This window comes from Colius striatus, chromosome 1, assembly GCF_028858725.1.
Source record: "Colius striatus isolate bColStr4 chromosome 1, bColStr4.1.hap1, whole genome shotgun sequence".
NCBI classification, from domain to species: domain Eukaryota; kingdom Metazoa; phylum Chordata; class Aves; order Coliiformes; family Coliidae; genus Colius; species Colius striatus.
The window spans coordinates 102,822,200-102,841,013 of NC_084759.1; the positions used below are offsets into that span (position 1 = coordinate 102,822,200).

At 38.3% G+C, this 18,814-nt stretch overlaps 1 protein-coding gene across 7 annotated transcripts in view; it reads left to right on the plus strand.

Annotated features, from left to right (window-relative positions):
* The window catches only part of NRIP1 (nuclear receptor interacting protein 1), a 77,997-nt gene extending 63,216 nt beyond the window's left edge, over positions 1-14,781 (plus strand). For all 7 annotated transcript variants that reach the window (XM_062002559.1, XM_062002539.1, XM_062002543.1 and 4 more), the window contains one exon: positions 5,786-14,781. In XM_062002559.1, the coding sequence (XP_061858543.1) occupies positions 6,133-9,621 (3,489 nt within the window). In that variant the 5' untranslated portion in view covers positions 5,786-6,132 and the 3' untranslated portion in view covers positions 9,622-14,781. The remainder of the gene's footprint in view (positions 1-5,785) is intronic.
* The last annotated feature ends 4,033 nt before the right edge of the window (positions 14,782-18,814 follow it).

Sequence of the window (18,814 nt, forward strand, 5' to 3'; positions counted from 1 at the left end):
AACGAAGGAGTGAATAACATGCCAGGCCTATTTTTGCTTTCTCAAAGGGATATCCTATGATTGTAGGAGAGGAATGTTGATTCCCAAATTCTTTCTGAGTGTAACCATGGAAGAATTCACCCATTTATTGCTGAATTTTACTCCGCCATCTGATCACTTTGGCTTTTTTTTGGTCTCTTAGAATCATAGAATTACATTTGCAAAGGGAACCTTTAAAATGTCTTGACAGCCTGAATCAAAACTGTGACGAGGTCTCAGCTGCTCCATTCATCTCAGTAGATTTCTGTCATGAAGCAGGGATTTATCAAAGCACTTACGTATTTCTCTTCAATGGCACTTAAGCATGTCCTTTAAGTACCTGCATGTTTGTGCAGCTCTGTGGATTTGGTACCCCAGCCTGTTTCACTGCTTATAGCCTTAGCAGAAAGTATCAGCTGAGGTGTTTATACCACCGTTCTGAATACATCCTTACTGCCTGATAAAATCCAAGTACAAACTGAGCTTAATAAAATAATTCTGGAGCAGCTAGTCTCATTTTCCCCACTCACATTTAGTTCAGTGCAAGAATCCTGCTGTGATTTCCAGTACAACTAGGAACTTTTCTGGAGACCTTAATTTCATTGTGCTCTGCAGGCAACTATAAGGATGGAGAATCACTTAAAATCCTACATTTTAAGCATTTACATAGTACTGTTTGAGGAGCTGTTAAGTAACATACAGTTATGATTTTATGATTCTGTAATATATTTATCCTCAATTATATTTCTGAAGTTTGTATCTATTATTACTCCATCTGGGAAAGCAGGATAGAGAAAAGTAAAACCACAAGTCAGACAGCCTGTCTGCAGCACAGCGAGTAATTGGACCCCTGGATCCCAGAATGCCACTGTAATTACTGTACTGCATTCCTCAAATCTGTAATAATTAAAATGACTATCTGAGGCACTAGTTGGTGTGGTGAGCTGTGTTTGGGAATATGAGAATGGGATGTCAGTGGGGCAGTGAGAGACTTTTTCTGGGCACTTTCTAACCACTAGAACACTGAATTTATTAAATAACTAAAGAGTTTCATTTCACAGACCAGTTTGATTTCCACGATACAAATTCATATTTTGATTCATCTCAACTTAAAAATGGACCATAAAATTACTATAGGATTTTAATAGCCAATAAAGAGCTCTGAAATAGAGTTAATAAAAATGTTTTACCTGTGTATGTATATAGATCTATATACATGTCTCAGCTTCTGTTAATCATTCTAACAATGTGCATGAGTTTGGATAATCCCTCACTTAAGCGTTCATGTGGGCTATCTGCTAGTCATTGCTGATTTCCTACATGAATACCTTAATAGTTTCTATAAGATTTTTTTCATAAGGTTTGGAATTAATGCTGCAGAAGATGACCACTTTGATAATATCAAGTTTCATGAGTTACACTTGTTAGATTTTGTAGCACTCTTACTCAAATAATACTAGGCTGGTGTTGTTATTTTACTGGGGCACTCTGTTCCATTTAGCAAAGGGATTTCACTAGAATACTAGTCTGGGATATTGGAAAAATATCTTATGGATATAATTTTACTAATTCAAATTGTGAGCGGTTCTTAATCTCTTAAATGGTAGCAGCTGAATTTCTGTTGGGTTAACCAGGAGTCTACTGCTGGAGTCTGCAAGTAAGTTTTACACTTGAGGTGTTCATTAATTTAAAAAAAATACTAAAAAAAATATTCAAGAGCCGTTGACTCAGATGTTGCTGTGGTTTAACTTGTTAAAAGATGCTTTTGAAAATGGCAAATGCAGCATTAATACTTTCTGGTAAGCAAAGGATCTTAAAAGTTTAATTTTATCATTATTTTAAAGTCTTTGTGACAGCCGAGATTATCCGTAGTTTGCAAACAATGAAAAGCTCCCCAACAACTGGAAAAGTAGAATTCATTTTCTGGACGTAGTTCAGTGTCCATGTTAGTATTCTCTTGTCTTCTCTATTCTGCCTGCAGTTTCTCCCTAGCTATGTATTAAAAGGCTGTAGGACTGCTTTCCTATAGTGTGCTCCACTGGGGAGTGTCTCCCCAGGTTACAGCTTTTGTGCTGGGAACGCTGCTGCTGCTGCTGTAGTTCTGTCTAGGTAAACATGGCTTAATGAGTTGTGATAGGTACGTGCTTTGGGAGGCTCTGAAAATAGTCTCTGCAAAACAAGTGGTTTGTTTATTTGATAGATACAGAAGTCTGGAAGGACATAGTTACATAGTTGAAGCAACAAAAAAGAGTGCATGTGCAGTAGTTATGTGGTCCAGAAAGCACCTCAAATTTGTAAATTCATTTGGTCACAGGAGAGAAGTATAATTTTTAGGTCTACACATCTATAGGTATTACAGGTTGATGTTAAGGGCTAATTCAGCCCTTACTGGGAAATATGAGATCTATTGCTGTGTGGCTTCTCTTTTTCTCTTCCTTCTGATGTATTTCTTTACTCTTTTTTCCTCTTTTCCTTTTTTTCTTTTCCCTTCCTTTTTTTCTTTTCCCTTCCTTTTTTTCTTTTCCCTTCCTTTTTTTCTTTTCCCTTCCTTTTTTTCTTTTCCCTTCCTTTTTTTCTTTTCCCTTCCTTTTTTTCTTTTCCCTTCCTTTTTTTCTTTTCCCTTCCTTTTTTTCTTTTCCCTTCCTTTTTTTCTTTTCCCTTCCTTTTTTTCTTTTCCCTTCCTTTTTTTCTTTTCCCTTCCTTTTTTTCTTTTCCCTTCCTTTTTTTCTTTTCCCTTCCTTTTTTTCTTTTCCCTTCCTTTTTTTCTTTTCCCTTCCTTTTTTCTGTCTTCAGTTCTGGTAATTTCTGCAATAATCTCTAATAGTAAGAAAAATTATTAACATTTCAGTAGGTCTGGGGAAATTCGTTAGTACAGTCTATATGTTTTTAAAAGATTGTTGAATTTCCAAAGCTAGTTTGGTTTCCACAAGACCACAACAGATAGTGGAAGAGAAGTGTACTTGGTTTAAAACCTTGCTGGAAGGGCTTAGTTACGAGATTGCCTTCAAACTCTGAAATTTCTTACCTGATTTTCCATCAAAGTAAGGTATAGATGTAGCGATTTTTTTTTTATTTTTATTTTTTTTTAAACTGTTATGTAAACATAAGAAAAAACTGTTTTACTGTGAGAGTGAGGGAGCCCTGATGCAGGCTGCCCAGGTAGGTTGTGGAATCTCTTTCCTTGGAGGTCTTCAAGACCCGCCTGGATGTGTTCCAAGTGCAGGGGTTTTTGACTAGATGATCTCTAAAGGTCCCTTCCAACCCTACCATTCTATAATTTCAGTTCCTGATAGGTGACTTCATCACATTTGTGTATTGTACATCAGGTAGTGTAAGATTTTATAATGCTGTAATATCTGTTGCAGCACTAGATCAAGACAGGCTCTTTAGAAGGATTACAGATGTCCCATTCCTTATGTGTTAAGGGCTTTTCAGATGTCATTCTCTTTAATGAGGGCTCCTTTTCATCAAACTGATTTCTGTAAAATTAGCACTATTCCCTTAGCACTGAGTAATTGAAGAAAAAAAAAAGTGGCAAAATATTTCTTAGTTATTGTATGTTCTCATCTGCAACAGGCTTTTTGAGTACCCAAGGGATTTGCATCAATGTATTGCGGGTTTTTTTCTTCATAGTGGCCCAGAGCTGTAACGAGTAAAGTTTTACTGAATATTGGCTTAATGGTACGTTTGTTTTAGACTTTTCTTAAAGGTGAGCTGCAAGGTTTGCTTTCATCAGATAATAAGAAATCTTGAAAAAATTTCAGTTTTCTTCTCTTAAAGCACAGGTTATCAAGTGCTACACACTCATTTTTAAGAACAGCATACTGTCAGCTTAATTCCCTTTTGGGATGTGGAAATGTGGCTGCAGATAGTTTATTTTTGGAAGTTGGAAAACTCTTTCCCAGATAAAGTGCATTCCCAAATATTTGTGGAAGTAAGTCTAGCTGTGTATTGATGTTGCAGTTACGGCGTACTTGATGTGTTCACTGGATACCGTAATTTTTTTTTTTTAAGGATTCATTATATTTTTTTTCAGTCTATTTTGTGTCAGAACTCTGCAAAAGCCCACCCAGAAGTGCACAAGTTTTTTAAGAAACAGCAAGATGATCAGTAGTTAGTTGAATCCACATTAAAGAAACATTTGAACAAATGCTTCTACAGGTAGTTACGTAGATGCTGGTTAATGTAGAGATGTATTTCTGAGAGAAATAATGAGATTCTCACTGCAGCTACTAACTTTGCATTTGCTGTTTTAGATACATGGGTAAACACATTACACTGCAACTTATTGCTGGTATTTTAATTCCTTCGCTTCCTTTTTTTTCTTTTTCTTTTTTTAAATCCCTTCTTTTTGGTAACTCAGGTTGTAGAGATTCTCTAAATTACTTAAAAATCTAGTAAGGGAGTTACTTGCACAGGGGGATAAATGGGCTTCTAACATTATGGCTGTTTACTTATTCTTTACTTTTTTAGATCTGATATTTTTCTGACTACTTCTGGCCTGTGGCTTTGTAATTTAAAAATAGCCTCTGGAAAATCAATCATAAAATATTAATTCATTTGAAGGAGGCAAGAATTTCTTCTGTGCACATCTTTTTTAAACTTGTAAATACAAGTTTTCCATGGACTTTTAGTCTCTGAAAGTGAATTGCAGAGTTAGACATGCAGGAAGACACTTAGCTGTGTTCCTATTGAATATTTATGCCAGTTTAGAACTGAATGAGTGAAGGAGTAGGCATGTGTGATATAATGATCTCAATATTGAACTGTAGGTGACTCTGAAGTGTTCATGCTGTCATTGACCAGTTATATAACTAAAACTGAAGAGATGAATCTAGCATAAGCACTACTGTTGGGTTTTTTTAAAAAACAGCTCTTTATAGCGTGCTGTCTCATCCAAGAAAGTATTTAAAAAATGGGATTTCAAGAAAGAACTGTTGGGACTGTTTTTTACCATTATACACTTCATACATGGAAGACTATAAAGGTAAAAATCCTTCAGCAGTGGGAAGATTTTGGTATCAGGATTTGTGTTATATCAGGAATATAAGCACCCTTTTTATCACATACATCACATGATTCTTCTAATGACTTATGGTAGTTGGGAGTTGTGAGAACAACACATTTCCTCCTTGTTCTGCTATCTTACTTGGTTTTGTATTACTAGAGAGTCCTGGACAGCCTTGACAACTTGGCTTCTACTTTCAGCAATATCATCATCTACCTGCTGAACAAAAATGTACTCATACATAAGATGCTGCCTATTTTGTTATTTGAAAAGAGATTCAACGTGAACCTAAACGTTGACTTTGAGCATGCCTTTTCTCATTCATATCCTGTGATTTTATGTAATAAGAAGAAAGGTTGGTGCAACTGAAAAGTGTGATTATTTTAAACTGTATGTAGAGGGATTTAAGATTTTCCTTTCATGTTTGCTATTTCTTATTTTGACCTGTAGGATAGAGAACTTTGAGTACTTGTGGTATCTATGCTTATGATAGCTAAGATTTTTACATGAAACTTCATGACAGAATTGTTTTAATAAAGTTCTTTAAATTAGTAACTGTACTTTGTCCATTGCTTGATTTTTTTTTTTTAATTATTATTTTTTAAAAATTTCTTCCGGAATATGGTTATTGCTTATAAATCCTAAATCACTGTCTAAAAATGTGTTGGGGGGGGGAGAAACAAAGTGTTATGCAATTAGATCTTATCCTAAAACTTTTCTTTCTTTTTTTCTTTTTTTTTCTTTTTTTTTTTCACTTAGGAATTTTATGTTCTTGGTGGAGATGGAAAAAGATGAAAACCCCGTAGGCTTCCTGGAGAAAGAAAGCAGCAATGGAACCTTGTTACAGTGGAACCATATTTTGAGTGCTCCTCCTAGATATCTTTCATAAATCTATCAGCAGATTGATGTGATTGGAAACCTGGCTCATCCAGCAGTATACACTGGAAGAAACCTGCTTAGAGTATGACATTTTGTATCGCTCTGAAAGCTTGAGAAAACACTAGACATCTACCTATTATTTCTTAACTTTGCATCTAGACTCAGCTACGCAAAACTAGTCTTTGAAGTGAATAGAACCAGAGCCCTTTTGGAAACTCTTATTGAACATGACTCATGGAGAAGAGCTTGGCTCTGAGATGCACCAGGATTCTGTTGTTCTAACTTACCTAGAGGGATTACTAATGCATCAAGCAGCAGGAGGCTCAGGTACTACGGTTGACAAAAAGTCTACTGGGCATAGTGGAGAGGATCAAAACTTCAAGATTTCTGGAAATATATTTCCCAGTTGTCAAAGTAATGGTCCAGTTCTTAACACAAATACATATCGGGGATCTGGCATGCTACACCTCAAAAAAGCAAGACTGTTGCAGTCTTCCGAAGACTGGAATGCAGCAAAGAGAAGGCGATTATCTGATTCCATTGTGGATTTAGATGGAAAAAAGGAAGCTTTGTTAGCTGGCATGGTTGAAAATGTGCCTAAAGGCAAACAGGATAGCACGTTACTTGCCTCTTTGCTTCAGTCATTCAGCTCTAGGCTGCAGAGTGTTGCTCTGTCACAGCAGATTAGGCAGAGCCTTAAGGAGCAAGGCTATTCCCTTAGCCACGATTCTTTACAAGTGGAGAAAGATTTAAGGTGCTATGGTGTTGCATCCAGTCACCTGAAGACTCTTCTGAAGAAGAGCAAAGCGAAAGATCAGAAGCTGGACAACAGCCTGCCTGATATAACAAAGAACCTGCCCAAAGAGAGGTTTCTAGAATCTCCTCACACGATGCAGAGTGGACCTAAAGTGATGAACGAGCCACTGTCATGTGCTGCAAGGTTGCAAGCTGTTGCAAGCATGGTAGAGAAGCGATCTAGTCCTGCCACTTCACCGAAGCCCAGCGTAGCATGCAGCCAGCTAGCTTTACTTCTATCAAGTGAAGCTCACTTGCAGCAGTACTCCAGGGAACACGCTTTAAAAGCACAAAATGCAAATCAAATAGCAAGCGAGAGACTTGCAGCCATGGCCAGATTACAAGAGAGCACTCAGAAAGATATTGGCCAGTTTGGTTTAGCAAAAGGAATGACAAGCCATCTCAATGGTCAAACAGGATCATCAACCAAAACAGGATCCAGCAAAAGCAATATGGCACCATTTCAGAGTTCAGCGGGAATCGTGCGTTCGTCTCCCAAAACTGTAGGGTACAAAAGCACTTTGGAAAGGAGTAACTTGAAAACCTCTCCCAGCAACAGCTTGCTCTTGCATCTACTGAAAAGCCAAAATACCACCAAACATCTAAAAGGGCATGAACAGAGTGACAAAGCCAGCATTTTTGAAGACAGCAGCACACCAACAACTATTGATGAGTATTCAGACAACAATCCTAGTTTTACAGAAGATGACAGCAGTGATGATGAAAGCTCCCATTCTAACTGTCTTCCTATAGACCTCTCCTTTAAACAGAGGACAGATAAACCAGATGCAGGTCCACCTGCATCACTGGATAACCTGACCCAGTCACTGCTTCATAACTGGGATCCAAAAGTTTCTTGTCCAGAGAATAAGGAAGATAAAGACACTCCAAAAGCTTCTAAGCTGAATCCCCATCAGAAAGTAACTCTACTTCAGCTGTTACTTGGGCATAAGAGTGAAGAAAAGGTAGACAAATGCAATGACCCTCAGGGACCACACAGTACAGCTGATGTGGCAAAATTCACTGTACAGACTGGTAAAAAGACTCCTGTTACTGACAGTCCCAGTGCAAATCGAATGACTCCGTTAAGCACTCCACCTTTGCTGGCTTCTACAAAAGCAGACTCTCCTATAAATCTCTCGCACCAGTCATTAGCCATCAAGCGGAGCTCTCCACCGTATGCCTGCAGCATCCAGCCAGACAGACTGGTCCCACTGAATCCCGCATCTAAACATTTGATAGACCTTTCTAAAAGCAAAGAGATTCAAGGAGCCAAGCTGAGCAGGAATGAGAGTCCCCAAAACTCCTCGACATTCAGTGCCAGCAAGCTGCTGCAGAACCTCGCTCAGTGTGGCATGCAGACTTCCATGTCAAGTGAAGAACAAAGAGCTAGCAAACAGCTGCTAGCAGGGAACACAGATAAACCTATTGGCTTGATTGATAGATTGAACAGCCCTTTGCTTACAAGTAAATTGAGTATGCATGAAGAAAATAACAAAATATTCAATTGTCAGCCTGCACCTGCAGAACAAGGGCTTCCAGGTTCTGAAATAGAAAATCTCCTTGAAAGACGCACCGTCCTTCAGCTACTTCTGGGAACTCCCAATAAAGGTAGAAGTGAAAAGAAAGAGAGGATGTTTCTAAGAGATGAAAGTTCTCAGGAACAGACAGAAAAGGCTTTGAATGAACAAATATTGACGGTGAAAATAAAAACCGAACCACCTGAAGAATCAAATATTACTTACAATTCAAATGCACAGGTAAGAGAGTGCAAGGGTAACAAATTTCAAGGATTTGTTCATTCACTGCAGAGAAATGCAGCTACTTCTCCAGCATCCACAGAGCTGAAATCTGAGCCTCTTTCACCTCAAGATTTCTCTTTTTCCAGAAATGGCCTGCTAAGTAGGTTGCTGAGACAGAATCAAGATAGTTACCCTGCAGATGAGCTGGACAGAAGTCACCGCAACAATGAGCTGACACACCTTGAATCAAAAAGTCTTTGCACAGTACCGAAGAAGAGAAAGCTTCACACTGAGCCATTGGAAAGCCCATTAAAAAAGATGAAAAGTAATGCGTCTGATGCTGCAAACAATCATGCTTCTCCCACTGAGGCACTGTACGGGCCTTTGCTTAGCCAGCAAGAACTGAAATTCAGCAGAAGCGATGCTGAATTTAAATATGCTGTAAGTCATGGTTCAAATAATGAGAGTGAAAATAGGAGTTGGTCTAGAGATAGTAAAGGCTTTAATGTTTTGAAACAGCTGCTTCTCTCAGAAAACTGCGAGAGAGATCTGTCACAGCATAGGAACAACATACTGACAGAGGGCAAGAAAAAAGGCAACAAAACCAGTGCGACAATTAATAAACCCGAATTCGGCGTTCCTTCAGTAAATGCATTGATGGGAAGCCCTGTGCAACAGAACAATTGTGTAGATCATAGAACATTTCAGTATCCTGTAGCAGTAAAAAGTCCTGCTGGTTCCCCCTTCCCTGAACACTTGGGGAGTGCAGTGTCTAGGCTCGAGTCTGACCAGTTTAACATGTGTCCCATGCCTAGTGAAAAGGGGCCCATCAGATGGGTGATCACAGGTATTGACAAGAACGACTATGAAAAGGACTCTCCAAGACTGACCAAAACCAATCCCATATTGTACTACATGTTACAGAAGGGTGGCAACTCTCTTAGTAGCCAAGAAGCACATGACAAAGAAATTTGGAATGAACCTTCATTTACTGATAGTTCAGCTCATGTTACAATCAAAGAGGAGTTGACATCCGATGCAGAGATTAAAGCTCCTTTTAGTAACTTAAGCCCTTACAACAGCCATATGGGGAGTAAGACCTCTCATCAACATGGTGTGAATGGAGAAGTGCATGGACTTCTAGAAAAAGTGCTAACAATCAAAAAAGAGCCAGAATAAACTACAGCCTCCTCAATGAGTTTACAATCAGCGGGTTTGAATCTTTGTTTAAAAAAAAAAAAAAAAAGAAAAGAAAAAATAAAAATGAGTAAGAACTTGACTACTGTATAAATTGAGCATGATTTTAGAAAAGCATGGTCTTAATTGAAATGTTTTCATTTGATAACTTTTTATTTTTCTGGTGATGTTATTTAAAATACATGTAGATAAAATTTGCTTTACAACAGATTGTCACAAGGAAACTAGAAAGGTTGTAATTTGTACAAGACATTTCTGTATGTATCAGATTAAGTTATGAGTACTCTTTGATTAGAGTCTGATTTGGATCTGCAAGTTTTTAGTACAACATAAAATGTAAGCGTACAGCCTAGGTGGTGGTAATGCTGCAGTTTCCTCCCTCCCTGTAAAATAATCCTTTTTTTTTCTTTTTTTTGAAACCTGAGCATAGACACAGCGTACCTTTTTTTTAATGTTTTAATATGTTTTGTGAAACTTTAAGATTAATTTTTAAGAAATGGAGCAGTCTGTCCAAGGTATGAGCTCATCATGTTGGAAAACCTGTGTCAGTGTTAATAATTGAAGTGCACTGAAATGTATTTTTTAGTGCTTCCAAAATTTTTATTGTTATTTTTAAAACTTGTTTGTGGTCCTGCCAGAATAGTGGTGTAAAATCTATTTTTCTTCCTTGCCCTACTCTTGACAAATGCCTTCCTCACAATCCTTAGCCGTAGTTATGAGTTACTAGTTAGGACAAATTGGGGGTTTTTTTCTAGGTTTTTATAAAAAAAGGTGGATTTTCATAGGCTATGTAACTACTACATGAGTCCTTTTGTCAATGCATTCCCGTGACTTCCCTGGTTAGAAAGTGAAAGCCAAATACCTTTTGGAGTAGTGTCTTTAAGAAGGTTTAGTACTTGTATTTGGTACAAAACGGTGGGGAAAAAGTGAAGTGGATAAGGAAAGTTGGCTATTTAGCACCATCCAGCTTCCCCTGGATAAGAATACCAACTGTGCTAAAGCAGCACATCAGACTTCCCCTCAAAGATGAAATAGGATTTTAATGAAAAATGTGTTGGCCTCTTCCTACAACCAGGGAAAAGAATCCATATTCTGCCAATATTTATTACTCTCTGAACAGCTGATGTGTGGTTTAATGCACTACCCTTCCACTGCAGAAAATCTGAGTTTAGAATAATTTTTCAGGTTGCAGTGAGGATAAAATTGTGGTTTCGTCATATTCTGTAATAGATAGTGGGACATGTCTGAGAAATCCTCCTTTGCCCTTTTCCTCAATACCCACCTGTGCTGTGATTTGTAACATCTGGCAATATCAGCCTGAGATGGGAGCAACTGAAAATTGCAGTCAAAGCTGAGACACCTTAAAAGAATTACTGGCGGGGGAAGAGCCATGCGGCTCTGCTTTCCTGTTAACGCTGTCAGTGTTAACTCCCTTTGCTTGCAGCCCTTATTTCTCATGGTGGGAGGAGGAAGAGGACAAAATCCAGTTGCTCTAAATTATGTGCATTATTGGCAACCATAAGTTTTGCTGAACTTTTTACTCCCCTGAAAAAAATGTTCTCTGTACCATCCAATTTCACTGGTAATCCCCTGTGCTGTCAGCAGACAGCTAAGTAGTTGACTCACACAGGTAATAAAAGCTACACTCTTTAATTTTGACTGTTTTCACCATTGAGAGATGACGACGTGACAAAGCTGCTGTTTCTGTCCATCTCGCATAGGAGAGATGAGTGATGGAATGTTTTGCTCTTTTCCTTTCTGATTTGGTTTCTGAGATCTATTTCTCAGATTGCTGGCTTGCCAAGATAGAGCAAGCTGTTGTCCCTTCTTCTGTCCTCTGCCCCTGCCCAGGAAAAGTTTCCCCCTTTCCGGTGCAGAAAGGGACTTCTCCTGTCTGCCAGCTGGAAAATGCACCACTATTCTCTTTTGCCCCTCTGGGGGAGACCTTTTTTTAGGGAACACAAATATTTGGCAGTATCCGGTATAAAACATTCCCCCTGCTTTATATGAGAAATAACAGAGTGATTTAAAGATATATTTTTATGTTATTTAGGTGAAGCGTAATATATTAATGGGCTGTACAAAGAAGATTTATATTTTAAAACCTTCACACAAGTCTAATATCATTTTAAATGTAATTGTCTGAAGTATAATATAAAAATAAAAATTGTTTGTCTTTAATATTGCATTTATAAGTGGCCCAATGACTCATAGAATGTCTCATAGAATAATCATTAATGAGATAAAATATATTTTGGATTGACAGTGGAACTGAATTCTTTTTATATGAGTCAACCCAGCAGAAATATTAAAAAGATGGTATTTGTTCCATCCATTAAATCTCTTAAAGTCTTAATTGATTATTTTTCTTGAAACAACATGTATATAGCTAGGAAATATGTACAACATAGAATAATAGATGGTCCTTGGAGTAAATACAGGGCTATAATTTACTTGAAGGTTTCCACAGAAAAGTGCAGCTTGAATGGATATGAAATAATCTGGTTGGAAGAACTGCATCAAAACAAAGTTGAGATGAGAAGCAGGGAGGAGAATCTAACCCTAACAAAGAGTCATATTGGAGTCTAGGAGTGTGCTTACCTATGTATTTATTCTATGGTAGTCTATTGTTATAATATATGCTTTTGAATGTTTAGTTTTTAAAGTTTTGTAAAACAATTAAGTTGAAATGTTAACAGTTTGACCAGTTAATGATTTAGCTTTCTTTTTAGATGATGTTAATGAAAGGATATTACCATTTTCACAGACGTCAGTAAACTATAATACATGAGAATTTAAGTTTAGGACATGCTGTTCATGGAAGAATCTCGCCTCTTGTAGACATTGCAATCTCAAGCAGCATCTAACATAACAATGAGGCCCTTAAAAAGAGGGCAGGGAATGTTAACTGAATGCTATTAAGAGTGTATCAGTCTCCTAGTTGAAATTCTCCAGTATCACTAATGTTACCCCCTCCCTGGCAAAGAGAGGTCTTCTTTACCCCATCCACGTTTATAGCCTTTAAACCTGAGGACCAAAAGCTCTTTAATAATCTTTATCTTACAGCATGAGTGAGTAAAAAGAGTCACCATCATTTGTCTTGAGGACTTTTCCATCAGAAAAGGGGGATTGGCAGAAGCCGAGTTTGCAGCAGCAGAAAGGTCAGTAGGCCTGGCTGTGTTTTCCCAGGCAATTAGAAGAACCTTGATTTCCACCAGTCCCTGTAGATGAATGACAAACTAAGGTCCTCTGTGGAGTAACACTTGGTATTCTCAGCAACTCCTGTCTTCTTGGTTCAGTAGATGTTTACTATTAGGATATGCATTTCAGCAGTCCCCAGGGTGGTTCCTCAGTCTGTTGGAGTGGAAGCTTCAAAGATAGCTCTGCAGACTCAGGAGGCTGAAGTTTCAGCTGGGCCTTTAAACTATAGACAGACCCAAAGGAGAAACGGGGACTTGTCAGATATTGGCAGCAGCAGTAGCAGCATAGGCAAAGAGGTGCAGGACTGATGGATGCTGTTTGGTCTCTTCATCAAAGAAGGGTGGAGGGGAGAGAGGGGAGAATACATCCTACTTGTAGCTAGGTGAGACTACTGGGGGAAAGCTGCCTCCACCTCATGGAGCAGTGAAGAAGGGAGTTGGGAATGTGTCTATACCACCCACTTCAAGTTGTAATTGCAACCCTTTGCAACTTAGACCTGAATTAACTTCAACCTCACTTAACTGGGAGCAGTTGCAGTAGCAGCAATTGGGTTACTAAGTGCCAGATGCTTTACTTGAGGGGGCATCTACAGGCTTGTGCCACTTCACCTGCTGTGGTGGTGTAGTGCTCAAACTAGCTAGATTGGGGGATTGACTTGCAATGGCCACACAGATATGCCTTTTCTTTCCAGGGAAGAGTGTACTGGACTAAGATAACCATATTTCTAGTCTCTACTCTGGCTAAGTTTGAGGAAATTATTGGCGGGAAGGGGGGTGTGGTTAACGTGTGATGACAGATTCAAAGGTGTTTTGCTGGAGGGCTTGTCTGCTGATACCACATAACTGGGCAACTCAGTTTAAGAAGTTGATAAACAATATGAGATCAAAAGGGAATTCAGCCATAAGTTTCACTTTTCTTAGCCATTTGCTCTTAGTAATGTTTTAAAATTTTTGATTTGCAAATGTTTTTAAAAGAAAGGAATGAATGGTTTAAATTTTCCCTGTTAAATGTTGGTGAAAGTATTACAGCTCTCATTGACGTCAGTGACATGATATTACCAGTTTGTTCTCTGTCACGTCTTACAGAGGAGTAAACTGGTAAGTATATATTATATATATTTATATATAATGTAAATATATTGACTTGTTACACCTATAATATGTTGAAATTGGTTTTTAAAAGGTGATGTAAATAGTGGTTTCCTTAATGAAAAATACATATTTTGTATTGTTCTAATGAAAAGGAAAAAAACCCCTTTTAATCTTTTTTTGTTATGTATATTCCATGTATAAGTGTAAATATGATCACATAGGTTTAAAAACTTTTGCATGTATGTATACAGTTGCAAGTCTGGAAGAATGTATAGAAAAAACCTTTTATTTAAAGTTGTGATTACCTGCTGCATGAAAAGTGCATGGGGGACCCTGTGCATCTGTGCGTTGGCAAAAAAAATTAAATTAAAAATGTCTTAAGTCAGGTCAGTTCAAAACATGACAGTATTCCACTTCTGGACATGACTTCTGCTGTGGTATTTTAGCTTTGTGAAAGAATGTGCTTCAAATTAAAAGGGTCTGGGGGAAAAAAAAAAAGCAAAACTACTTTTAAAATGTGAAATACTCATACAACTATAATCAGTCATGTAAATTCAGGACTCCATTTTGCATAATTGAAATATTGTACCAGGACTATTCCATCTCTGTGAAACAAAGGAAAATGGATTTTCATTGCCATACTTAAGAATTCTGGATTTTGCCACAACCAATTTTTTGTGATGTGTCTTCAGTAATTTATCTAACTGGTCTCATTTTTTAATTAGAAATTCATTTCCTCATGTGATGTCACAAAACTGTACATACTGCAGTGTGAAGTTTTTTTAAATCTTTCAGTGTTTACTTCCTGCAGAAGATTTGAATAAATGAGAAAAATGCATTGTCTTGATGGGCTTTAAATCTGCTTTATTTCATGTGTGTATTTTCCGTTATTGGAGTGTGAATGGACTCTTCGCATCAGTGCTATTAATATAGATTTCTGACAACAAAAATACCTGAAGGACATGGCAGCCTTCAACAAGGCTAGTGACTGGAAACACAGTCATGGAGCTGGAAATGAAACAGTCTAAATCAGTTTAGCAGCTTTATTTTACAAAGCACTGTATTATGTTTTATTCAAATACCCCTCTGGTTATTAGCTTGAAATCAGTGACCATAAACTGGAATCCTCTAAATGTGATTTTTTTTTTCCTGTGAAAATCAATTGAAGCAAATGCTGAAATATTCTTCAGGTCCCATGTGCAGGGAAAAGTGTTCTCCCACTTCAGTCTAAGTCACTAAGAAGACTTTTTAGTTGTATTCAAGTTTTTAAGCAAACGTACGAAAGTGAACACAATATGCTCTTGAAAAGTATAGAGACATTTAACAGTGTACTTGCACCATGTTTTGCAGCTTTTTAATTAGCTTATGACATTAGTGCAAATGATGGATTGCAACATTAGTGCAAGTACTGTTTCTTCAAAGGATTTTTTTTTTCTAAGATGTATAGACACACCATGTCTGGAGGTATACAGTTACAGGCAAGCACTTGGGTCAGGCCTGTCTTGGGTAAGAGTAACAGCTATTTTCATGAATCATCCTGTGTCTTCTGATCTCTTAGCATTAAGTATGCATGCATGAGGTTCTTTGGAAGCTTTCTTTTTTGGAAGCATAAATTATAATCCATAAAGTTAATTTAAAAACAGTAACTCCCAACACCATAGATCTCAACTAAGGCTTCGTGAGGTACATAGCTTAACTATTTTGATTGGGATACGTGTCTGTCTTTGGCTACGTCATCTTAAAGTACATATATAATGCCACCAGTGATACTTGACTGTGCATCAGAGGGAAAAGACCTTTGACCCAGCTTCAGCGTAGACTCATCTCTAAGTAAGCTTGCCCCTGATTAGAGGAATGTAGAGCTAAGCCAAAATACAGCTATCTGAAAAAGCAATATAACTAAGGACCCAATTTAGTCTTCTAATGGCAGTGCAGCCTGGAAATAATTCCTGAGTGACGAGAATGTTTAACAGATGTAAATATTCTGAGAAACATTTTACTCCATGAGCATTAACAGCATTTGAGTAGTGATTTCTAATAAAATTGCTCAAAAACTACCTCAAACCTCCAGTGAACTCTTTACAGACGGACTTATGGTCATGCAGAATCTTCTTGATCTTCAGTGTCTTCCTCATGAGATGAAAGATGCATGTGATGATGATTTTTCACAAAACAGCTGCTGGATAAAGAAAGTTTGTGCCTCAAAGATTTCAAAATGGGGGGGGAAAAATAGCAGCTGTGTTCATGGCACTTGTCGTCCCGATCTTGCGGTCCTCGATTGAAATTAGTCATTGTGGGCATCAAGGACAGATGTGGACTTGGATAAATCATTTGCTGGCCTGTGCTTTGCAGAAGGCTTTATCAGGATGGAAAAACTTGTTGCAGTAATACATGTCAACACATCAGAAAAGTAAAGCAAATTATTCTTTATTGGTTGTAAACATTGTCAAGAAAAATGTTATTTTGAAACTGAAGAATCCAGTGACAATGTTTTTTCTGTATGACAGCTTGACACATTAGAAATGCATAATGCACCCATGGGAATGTCTGTAGGGACATGATACGAGCCTCAAACAATGGCCATGACACACAGGTACTAATTGTTGATAATATTTTTATTTCCTTTTGATTGTCAATGACTGAAAGGGAGTGTGGCACAAATTCAGGGCATGAAAATCCTCTCTGCTGTTAAATAGCAATACTGCTAATGAAAGAGTGAATGCTGATACGAGCTCGCAGCAGCCTACTTTGATTTCTTTGATTTGGCTTTTTAAGGACTTCTCACTCTTTATGAATAAAGAAATTTGTCTCTATTTCCAGAATACTTTTCTGATTAGACTACTCAGAATTTAACTGAATGCAAAACAAAAACATCATTGACTTGTGACTGTGCCAGTTAGGTAAGCGAGAGGCCTATCTGCAGTTAAACTCAGCGTGTGCCTTCAGCACAGCTTGGTGTGCTGGTGAGAGATGAAGAAATAACTCTGTGCCCTTTCACGGTATTAGATGATCTTGATTCCGTTTGCCCAGACTGGTGAGGGGGAAATACTTTTTCCCTGAGTGAGCAGCCAACTGGATGATTCTCTAAGTTGGAGAGATGGGAGGGTGTCTCTTTACTGAAGCCACTGTCAATTTTTGGAGTCACATCCTCTTGCAGCACAGACCTCAAAGGTAACTTCTGCAAATAAGTTGTGGGTAGCCACTGGGAAATAGATGCATGTCAAATCTGTTGCTTTTATCTATTAACGTTTGCCTGTCTGCACCTTTGTGAGTCCAACAAAATATCACACTTTTCCAAGTTCAGCCTGACTAGAACCCATGCCCAAATTTCATCACTGGTACGAAGAGAGAAAGAGATGAAATTTGCGCATGTTTTGGAATTGAATGCGCTGACACTTCAATCCCTTGTGTGCCATGACTTGCGAAAAGCTTTACTAGGGGTTCTGTGGAAGATGGAAGGAAGTTCCCCTAATGCCTCTGTTAGCTGGTAGGGTTGTGCAATTCTTTCCCAAATGTGTTATTTGTATTTGGCTCTGAAAGAAACCCTTGTTTTTCTCAAAGAAACCTAAGTGACTCTCACATGCCTTGCAAAAGGCTCAACACATGATTCGCCTTTGGTCATGCAGGAAGCCTGTGTCCCTTCAGTCGCTACACACTACCCCCAGACTTGTATGTACATGTCTGTGTGACTGGCCTTGGTGTTTGCTCTAGTGAATCAGCAACTTGGGAGTGTTACCTCCCAGGCTATGATTACTTTGAGGGGAGAAGGGGGGAAAAAAGAGAGGGAAGGAGAATCTTGGGTCAGCAAGCTACAAAGCTATTAGGTACCTTTTATTACTAATCCCACCCCATTTTCCTCTATTCAATAAACATGGTCACGGGGAGGAACTCTCCATTAACATCTGCAGCAAGAATTAGATACATTCAGGAAACAAAAACCTCATGCATCTCTTCATGTCACAGATAATATGCTCTATAGTTCAGTATCACTGCTTAAGTCTCAGAGCATTACTAATGCAAATTTTCTTACTTCCTAGTCTAAAAGTAAGCCATACATTTTGTTACGTAGAAGTACCAATAGACCCAACCAACGAACCAACTAGCTATTGGTACTTCTGCTTAATGAAATGCAAGACTTGTTTTAGGGTTACACTAGGGAAGCTTGTTGGTTGGTTTCTCTAAGTATGCTTGAAAACCTGAAAGATATTAGTTTAATAAATTATTGCGTGAAGCGATGTGTCTGTCTCTTCTGTGTGCAACTGTTAACTCTCCTGCCACTTTTCCACTTCCTTATTTCCTTTCATCTCGTTTTTAAATTATATGGGAGCCCAGCCATAACCCATGAAAGGCAGCAGAAGAGGTGAAAAAATGTGTATACTTTTAGACAACCTGCTTTGAAAGAGACATTTTTCTAAGGTACTGTGTTATGTATTGACTGTATTGGATGCTGTATCTCAGTCTCTTCTCCAGAAAGTATCCAGCCAAGGTACTGCCTAGGGCCTGCGTACTGAAAAGAGAGGTGATGACCTCTACCCCCACTAGCTTTTTATTTCAAGAATGCTGCTTACTATGGTAGAAAAAAAGCAAAGTGTACATTGCAAAGACTTTCACTCCCCCCAAAAAATTCGATTTAAGATCTTTTAAAAGTGACATAGAGTGAGAGAAGGAAAAGGAGAGGAGGTTTTTTATTGTTTTGGGGTTTTTAAAGCATTGTAGTCCAGCTGGCAGCCTGTCACTTACTCCCATTCTGTTCCACCACCTGTTTCCCAGAGGGAAGGCATCATGGTGGCGTGGGCAGTGGTTGCTTCCCAGGGGGGTGAAATGCTGCCATTTACATGAGATGTGACGCAGAGAGCTGGTGAGAGCTGGTGGCAGCTGCCCAC